Source organism: Colobus angolensis, unplaced genomic scaffold (assembly GCF_000951035.1).
Source record: "Colobus angolensis palliatus isolate OR3802 unplaced genomic scaffold, Cang.pa_1.0 Scaffold9, whole genome shotgun sequence".
Classification (NCBI taxonomy): domain Eukaryota; kingdom Metazoa; phylum Chordata; class Mammalia; order Primates; family Cercopithecidae; genus Colobus; species Colobus angolensis.
The window spans coordinates 6,810,227-6,818,904 of NW_012122931.1; the positions used below are offsets into that span (position 1 = coordinate 6,810,227).

The following is an 8,678-nucleotide window of genomic DNA, read 5'->3' on the forward strand; positions in this document are numbered from 1 at the left end:
ATTTTTTTTTTTTTTTTGAGACAGAGTCTCACTTTGTAGCCCAAGTTGGAGTGCAGTGGTGCGATCTTGGCTCACTGGAACCTCCACCTCAGGGTTCAAGCTATTCTTCTGTTTCAACCTCCCAAGTAGCTGGGACTACAGGCACCCACCACCACATCCGGCTATTTTTTTTGTATTTTTGGTAGAGATGGGGTTTCACCATGTTGCCCTGGGTGGTCTCGAACTCCTGAGCTCAGGCAATCCATCTGCCTTGGCCTCCCAAAATGCTGAGATTACAGGTGTGAGCCACCGTGCCCAGCCTAAATTTTTTTTTTTTTGTATTTTTAGTGGAGATGGGATTTCACCATGTTGGCCAGGCTGGTCTCCAATTCCTGACCTCAAATGATCTGCCCACCTCGGCCTCCCAAAGTGCTGGGATTATAGGCGTGAGCCACCGTGCCCGGCCAGCTAATTTTTGTATATTTAGTAGAGATGAGGTTTTGCCATGTTGGCCAGGCTGGTCTCAAACTCCTGACCTCAAGTGATCTGTCCACTTGGCCTCCCAAAGTGCTGGGATTACAGGCATGAGCCACTGCGCCCAGCCTTGCTGAGATGCTTCTGTGGCTCCCTACTGCCCCTGGGACAGTCCCGACTCCTACCCTGGCCTGCAAGGCCCTGGACTTCTGGCCCCTGCTGGCTTCTCTCCCACTTCAATGCCACTGCCTGCCCCTCTACTTGGCTCCAGCCTTGGGGGCCCCCTTTCATTCCTCGAGCACCCAAGCTCCTTCCTGCTTTAGTGGCTTTACAGTGTCTATTCCTGCAGCCTAGAGTGCCTCCCACCCCCATAAAGTCCTCCCTTTCATTCAGGTCTCAGCTGAACCATCCCCTCCTCAGAGGAGCCTTCTACTCATCCCAAGCGTCCTCCTTTTTGCTTTCCGATCAGCTTGCTATGTGGTTCATTTTTCTTCTTTTTATCTGTTTAACTCTAATCTCATGACAGATTATGTGGTCCATTCTTTACCTTTGGAATGCCTTGTCCTAGGCCAGCCACTCTCCTGCTCTAAAACTCCAAGAAGGCAAACATCCTGTCAGAGCTCACCACCCATATCCTGAGGCTCAGCGCAGTGCCTGGCACCTAATATTTGTTCTACTAAGGAACAATGTGTGTCCTCTCTGCCAGCCCCGTCTGCTCACCTCTACGTGGGCAGGTCACTTTACCAACTGCCCGGCCAGGCCGTGTGCAGAGGTCAAAGGACAGCCAACCGGGTCTCTCCAGAAGGAAACGGGAAGGGACCTGGGATCCGAGAGCTAGAGCAGGGGCAGGACACACCTGTTTTGTGCAGCTCAGGCAGGATGCGCAGGAAGATGGGGCGCGCATACAGGGGCAGTTCCTTCTCCAAGACCTGAGCAAAGCGCTCCAGGTCACAGTTGCCAGTGGGGCTGGCCACGGCAGCCATTCCGGCCCGGCCCTCGGTTCCTGGGGGTGGCAGGGTAGACACTGAGCAGCTGGTGGTGCCCCTGGATGATGCCTCCCCACCCACACCTTGCGTCTGCCTGCACATACCTGGCACCTTGACACCATACACGGCCACGTCTGCCATGTCCAGCAGGCGGCTAAGTGTGCCTTCCACCTCGGTGGTGGACACGTTCTCACCTTTCCAGCGGAACGTGTCCCCAGTGCGGTCTCGGAAGTACAGGTAGCCCAGCTCGTCCATCACCAGTACATCACCTAGGGAGGGGCCGGATGAGGCAGGGCTGGGCCTGGCCAGCTCTGAGTCCAGGGCTCAAGCCAGGGAAGCTTCGCTGGAGCTCAAGGATTTGTTTGACCACAAGGGCCAGGACTAGGGGAGTCCTGGGAAGGTGTCCTCTGGAGGTGGGAGAAGGTCCCCTCCTCCCCCAACCCTCAGGAAGGGGCTATGAAGGGCTGGGGACCCACCAGTAAGGTAGGCCTGGTCCCCCTTCTTGAAGACGTCCTTGGCAATCTTCTTGTTGTTGGCGCCCTGGTTGAGGTAGCCATCGAAGCGGCGCAGGGGGTCTTTCTGGATGATGCGGCCCACCAGCTGGCCCGGCTCACCTGGGGTGGGGAAGGCAGGGTCGGATCTGCCCTAGGCAGCCTCTCCCACCTGTCCCGTCACCAGGTGTACCCTGCGTCTTTTTTTTTTTTTGAAACGGAGTTTCGCTCTTGTTGCCCAGGCTGGAGTGCAGTGGTGCGATCTTGGCTCACTGCAACCTCCACCTCCTGGGTTCAAGCGATTCTCCTGCCTCAGCCTCCCGAGTAACTGAGACTACAGGTGCATGCCAACACGCCCAGCTAATTTTTAAAAAAAATTTTTTTAGTAGAGATGGGTTTCATCCTGTTTGCCAGGCTGGTCTCGAATTCCTGACCTCAGGTGATCCGCCCACCTCAGCTTCCCAAAGTGCTGGGATTATAGGTGTGAGCCACCACTCCCAGCCTGTACTGTGCGTCTTGATCTGATTTGAATCACGCTGCTTGCCACAGAAATGCCCCACCTCCCCCAGCCCAAGAGCTCATCTTGGCAGGTCGGACAAACTGAGCCAGCGATGTCTGTTCTTGAAACTGATGGGAAGATGAACATAGGTCAGGCTCCTTGGGGACAGCCTAACAAAGCCAGTGCCCCAAGCCCCTGCTCCATGCCGGGCCCCACTCAGAGTTTTATGTTCTTTACCAAACATAATCCTCAGGCCAGCCCCATGGGCGGATGCGGCATGGGCACAGTTTGTAGATAAGGGGACTTAGGCACAGAGAGGCTGAATACTCGCCCATGACACAGAGCTAAGGAGCTGAGTCAGAATAAATCTCAAGCAAGTCAATATGAAAATGAATGAATGAGGCTGGGCATGGTGACTCACATCTGTAATACTAACATTTTGGGAGGCCAAGGTGGGTTGATCACTTGAGGTCAGGAGTTCAAGACCAACCTGGCCAACATGGTAAAACCCCATCTCTATTGAAAACAGAAAAACTAGCCAGGCATGGTGGCTTGAGCCTGTAATTCCAGCTACTCAGGAGGATGAGACAAGAGAATTGCTTGAACCCAGGAGGCAGAGGTTAGAGTAAGCCGAGCTCACGCCACTGCACTCCAGCCTGGGCGACAGAGTCAGACTTCATCTCAAAAAAATAAAAAAAAAGGAATGAATGAATGAATGGACTGATGGACAGATAGAATGGTGAATGAATGAATGGACGGATATACAAAGAAATGAGTAACTTGTACCTCTAGGAGCAGAGCTAACTGATGGCCACTGGTCAGAAAAGGGCTTCCCATCCACACATACCTGGACTCCTTCCTTCCCAGGCCAGTCCCTCCCTTTCTGACCCCCAAGTGGCAGACCTGGCTGGCAGGGAATGCAGATGCCATCGGGCCCCCGGATCAGCTCCATGGTGTCCTCGTTGACACGTACCAACCGGATGGGGTACACGAAGGACAGGATGCGGCTGTTGAAGCCACAGGCCCCCACCTGTGAAAGCCAAGACTTGGGACTGGGCTCTCTCACCATGGGCCCAAAACTGGACAATGAGGGGGAGGTGGGACTCCAGCACCCACAATCTCACGCTGGAACTCTGCCCTCCCCTCTGCGTCCAGTGCCTTCCATGGGCCATCCCTGCAGCAGCCTCGCCCGTCCCCAACCTGGCCGCACCTGGCTGTCGAAGTTGCCCAGGCTACAATTGCACTCCGTGGCCCCGTAGAACTCAGCCACCTGGGGTATGTGGAAGCGGCTGGAAAAGTTGGTCCAGATGGACTGCCGGAGGCCGTTGCCTAGTGCCATGCGAACCTGGTGCTGGTTTTCTGCCTCCCGCGGTGGCTGGTTCAGGAGGTAGCGGCACAGTTCACCAATGTACTGCACAATCTGGGGGTGAACTTGGTGTGATTCGAGGCTCCAGAGGTTGCCCTCACTACACTAGGATTCTCCTGATCCCTCAAGCTCCTACTCTCCCCAGGGGCTGGCCATGCCATCCTTTCACTCTCCAGGTCTCAGTCTCCCCATCTGAACAATGGGGACTTTGCCACAAATGAGCCCTCTGGAATGACTGGCCACCTCAGCTGTAAGACAGATGCCCCGAAGTGTAGTTGGGAAGAGGGTAACAAGGGGAAAGGGATAGTTCACCCTTTCCACTCTCGCTCACCGTGCACTTGTACTTGATACAATCATCCCAGAACCGCGAGGCTGAGAACTTCTTCCGAATCACCACCGTCATGCCATGCAGCAGGCACTGCCCGATTCCCACAATGTTTCCTGGAGGCAGAGGGATGGCCCCTGAGGGTCAGGGAGATGAAGACCCTCCCCAAACCAGTGATACTGCCATCCAGCCAGGCAGGCCTGCGCTGCCCTGCAGGCTTCTGCACCTCACATCTGCCTGCCTTGGGTGACCTCCTCCAAGAAGCCTCCCCGGCTTCCATCACCAGGCTCTTCCCTGGTGCTGCACTCTTGCTCCCTGCCCCTCTCCTACACTCACATATACACCCAACTGTAAGCACGTGGAGGGCAGGAGCTATATTTATTCAAGTTGTCTTCCTGTAAGCCCCTACAAACAGCAGCAATGCCATGCTTATCTGTGGAAACAAACTGAAATGAGACAGGCCCAGATGCTCCGTGGGACACTGCTACACACACTGTGAGGCTGGTGTGCTCGTCCTTTTTTCAATTTAAAACAACTTTTTTCTTTTTTTTTCTGAGAGAGAGTCTCACTCTGTCGCCCAGGCTGGAGTGCAGTGACGCCATCTCGGCTCACTTCAAGCTCTGCCTCCCGGATTCATGCCATTCTCCTGCCTCATCCTCCCAAGTAGCTGGGACTACAGGCACCTGCCACCATGCCCGGCTACTTTTTTTTTTTCGTATTTTTAGTAGAGATGGGGTTTCACTGTGTTAGCTAGGATGGTCTCGATCTCCTGACCTCGTGATCCGTCCGCCTCAGCCTCCCAAAGTGCTGGGATTACAGGCGTCAGCCACTGTGCCCTGCCTAAAACAAAATTTTTCTAGAGACAGGTCTCACCATGTTGCCCAGGCTGGCCTTAAACTCCCAGGCTCAAGTGATTCTGTCTCAGCCTCCCCAGTAGCTGAGACCATAGGCATGTGCACCACACCTGGTTAATCCTGTTTATTTTTATTTTTAAATTAAATTAAGTGTATTTATTTATTTCGAGATGGAGTCTTGCCCTGTCACCCAGGCTGGTGTGCAATGGCGCGATCTAGGCTCACTGCAACCTGTGCCTCCTGGGTTCAAACCATTCTCCTGCCTCAGCCTCCCGAGTAGCTGGGATTACAGGCGCCTGCCACCAAGCCCAGCTATTTTTTGTACTTTTAGTAGAGACGGGGTTTCACCACGTTGACCAGGCTGGTCTCAAACTCCTGACCTCGTGATCCGCTTGCTTCGGCCTCCCAAAGTGCTGGGATTACAGGTGTGAGCCACTGCGCCTGGCCTATTTTTATTTTTTTTTGAGACACTGTCTCGCTCTGTTGCCCAGGCTGGAGTGCAGTGGCATGATCTCAGCTCACTGCAACCTCTGCCTCCCAGGTTCAAGCAATTCTCGTGCCTCAGCCTCCCAGGTAGCTGGGATTACAGGCACACGTCACCATACCCAGTTAATTTTTGTATTTTTAGTAAAGATGGGGTTTCACCATGTTGGCCAGGCTGGTCTCGAACTCCTGGCCTCAAGTGATCCGCCCGCCTTGGCCTCCCAGAGTGCTGGGATTACAGGTGTGACTCACCGCACCTGGTCCAAAGCTGTGAGTTTCTACTGCAGCACACTGCCTGACAGGGGCGGGGTTCCTGGAGACCTGGCAGGTGTTGGAGGCTGAGTGACAGCCCTAGAGTTACCTGCTGAGTGGTAGAGGGGGAGGCAGTCATAGACGATGTCATTGGGCCGCATGCGGAATCCATAGTACACCAGGGCAGCCATGCGGTAATACCTGGGAGGGCACAGCGCCGAGGGCTGAGTGGGCCCTGAAAAGGCAGGAGGAGGCTCCCCAGCCCTGCCTGTGCCTACCCCACCCACCCTGGGCACTTGCCCCTTACCTGCTGTGCACCACGATGGCGGCCTTGGGCAGCCCTGTGGTGCCCGATGTGTAGATGTAGAACAGTTTATCTAAAAAAAACAGATGCGAGTGGCTGTCGGTGGCAGCTCAGGGCTGGGCACAGGGTCACACAGACGGACACCTGCAGGTGTGCACCCTTCAACACCTGTTCCCATCACACCCTTGCCAGGAAGCCTGTTCTGATGACCTCAGATACCACTCAGCTCCAACACCAGCATCCATTCCAACAAATATTTTCTGGGCCCTTGCTCTGTGCTAGGCCCTGCGGGGAGAGAGACATCAGTGAACAAGATGGGCATGGGCCTGGCCCCTTGGCAGTCACAGCTCAGTGGAACAGTCAGATGAGGACACAGGCAATTCCAATACTAAGCAGCAAGTGCCAAGGGAGGCCACAGGACCTGTCGAAACCCAGTAGCCACATTCGGCCCAAGCTTGCAGGAAGGGAGGTGGTACCAGGTAGGCTTCCCGATGAAGGTGACACCTGCCCCAAGTCATAGAGCACAGGGAGGTTAGCTGCAGGAAGTGGGGTGTTGAGGTAGCTTCCGCACTGCTGAGCATTGATCTGCCCCACTCTGCAGCCCTCGACAGGGACTGCCACGCTAGAGTTTCTATGCGAGGCTTGGCCCTACCAGACTTGAGGTTCCCTGGAGGTCAGGACCTCCACAGGAGGACTCCACATGTTTAGAACGCCTGCCAAGACACCTCACGCTCTCTGGCTGCCTGCTGTTTGCCAGCCCTAGGCACTATGAGGGCACCGGGGCAACCCAGCCAGCGTCTCTGCCCTGAAGTAGCTGACAAATGCACCCAAGAGACCAGATTCACATACGAGAGAGAAGTTAAACAGTGCTGATGACAATGACCAGTTACTGAGCCCCTCCTGCCATACCCTAGCTTCAGGACCGGCCCCACTGTATTTTTTTCATCCCTCAAAGCTACCCATAGAGTAGGTTCTGTTACTGTCCCCAGTTTTATGGCTGTGGGAACTGAGGCTCCAAGGGCAGGGCAAGTGTCAGGTTCACACAAAGGAAGCAGTAGAGCCAAGATATAAACTCGGATCTGACTCAACAGCCCAAGCTCTGAGACACCAGGCAATGTGGCTTCACAGGAAAGGGAATGAGAAGAGCAGAAGAACCAGGTAGGCTACAGTATAAAAGAAGAGGGGTGAGAGGCTCAGGAAGGCTGCCTGGAGGCGGGGTCAGGGAGGCAGCACAGCCCTGGGAGAAGATCACAGCTGGAGATCCCAAGGTGTCCTGCACTGAAGAGGCATTTGATGAATATTCAAAGGGTCTTGCTCCTCACCCACCCTCCCACCCAACCCCAACAAAGCCCAGACCAGGCAGGTTCCTGGAGTCCACAGGATTCTACATTAGGCATCAGTGAAAGCTTGTTCAACAAATCAAACTGGACTTTGTGAGCTCCCGTGTTCTCAGCCCTGTATCTGGCACTGTGACAAACATCAGCTCATGCCACCTTCACAGTAACCCTGGAGTAGCCCAGGTTTACTGTCACCATTTTCCAGATGGAAAAAGGAGGTGATGTGACATGTTCCAGGCACACGGCCAGTTTCCAGAAAAGCCTCCTTCTGGCACTGAGGCCAGTGCTCTGTCCAGGGCCCGTGTAAGCGCCCCTCTATGGGGTGGGGACGGAGCCCACCTGTGAAGCCCTTGTCAGGGCAACTGGGCAGGTGCTTGGGAGCATCTTTCAGCAGAGGGTCCAGGTGTTCTGTGCTTGTAGGCACCGCATTGGGCTCCCAGGAGCCAGAGCAGAAGAGGCTGAGCGAGGGGTCCAGGCTGGCATGGATCTCACAGATGGCTGTAGAGAGACAGGGCAGTCAAAAGGCCAGAAAACCCCATGTTGCCAAGGACCTCTGCTCCCAGCAGGGGTGGCCATGTTGCTGAGGAGACTGGCTGGGCAGAAGGAGAGGCAGTGAAGCAACTGGGCCTTCAGTGCTGACAGGGGCACCCGCAACGGTTCTATTAGCCACGGGTTAACCACAGAGTAGGCCCGCTTTACCTGCATTCCCTGGTCTCACAGCCCTGGGAAGGAGGGACCAATGACAGCCCCTCTTACAGATGAGAAGATTGAGGCTCCGAGAATGAGAGGACTTGCTCACAGTTAGAATGTGCTGGACCTGGCATGCAATGCCAGCTCTACCTCACACCAAGGTCTGGGCTCCCACCCACTGTCCCGCACTACTTACTCTGTGGGGCACCAGATAGAAGGGAGGAGTGCGGGTCAGAGGCCAGTGGCCGTCCATCCCCTTCCGAGAGTGGGAACCTTCTCTCAGGCTCCCGCGTGTGCTGCACAGACATCACATAACCACCCACCCAGACATGGAGCAGCGCTGGTCAGCTTGGCCCCACCTCCCTGGCTTCCTCTTGATTTGCCCAACCCTCTCCTCTTCCCTGGCTGCCTTCTTCCCTCTCCCCTTTCAGCACCATTTCTTCTTTTCTTTCATTTTTTTTTTTGCTTTTTAAAACAGAGACAGGGGCTCACTATGTTGTCTAGGCAGGTCTTGAACTCCTGGGCTCAAGAGATTCTCCTGCCTTGGCCTCCCAAAGTGCTGGGATTACAGGCATGAGCCACTGTGCCTGGCCCCCTTTCAGCATCTTTTTTTTTTTTTTTTTTTTTTAAGTTTTTTG

The 8,678-nt window shown here is 54.8% G+C and overlaps 1 protein-coding gene across 1 annotated transcript in view; it reads right to left on the minus strand.

Moving 5' to 3' along the window:
- The window catches only part of SLC27A4 (solute carrier family 27 (fatty acid transporter), member 4), a 23,795-nt gene that overhangs the window by 4,718 nt on the left and 10,399 nt on the right, over window positions 1-8,678 (minus strand). Inside the window, exons 4-12 of the mRNA XM_011931283.1 lie at window positions 7,690-7,848; window positions 6,017-6,086; window positions 5,819-5,910; window positions 4,127-4,236; window positions 3,640-3,849; window positions 3,333-3,459; window positions 1,916-2,053; window positions 1,544-1,708; window positions 1,310-1,456 (exon numbers count right to left, since the gene is read on the minus strand). Coding sequence (XP_011786673.1) covers window positions 1,310-1,456; window positions 1,544-1,708; window positions 1,916-2,053; window positions 3,333-3,459; window positions 3,640-3,849; window positions 4,127-4,236; window positions 5,819-5,910; window positions 6,017-6,086; window positions 7,690-7,848 — 1,218 coding nt within the window. The remainder of the gene's footprint in view (window positions 1-1,309; window positions 1,457-1,543; window positions 1,709-1,915; window positions 2,054-3,332; window positions 3,460-3,639; window positions 3,850-4,126; window positions 4,237-5,818; window positions 5,911-6,016; window positions 6,087-7,689; window positions 7,849-8,678) is intronic.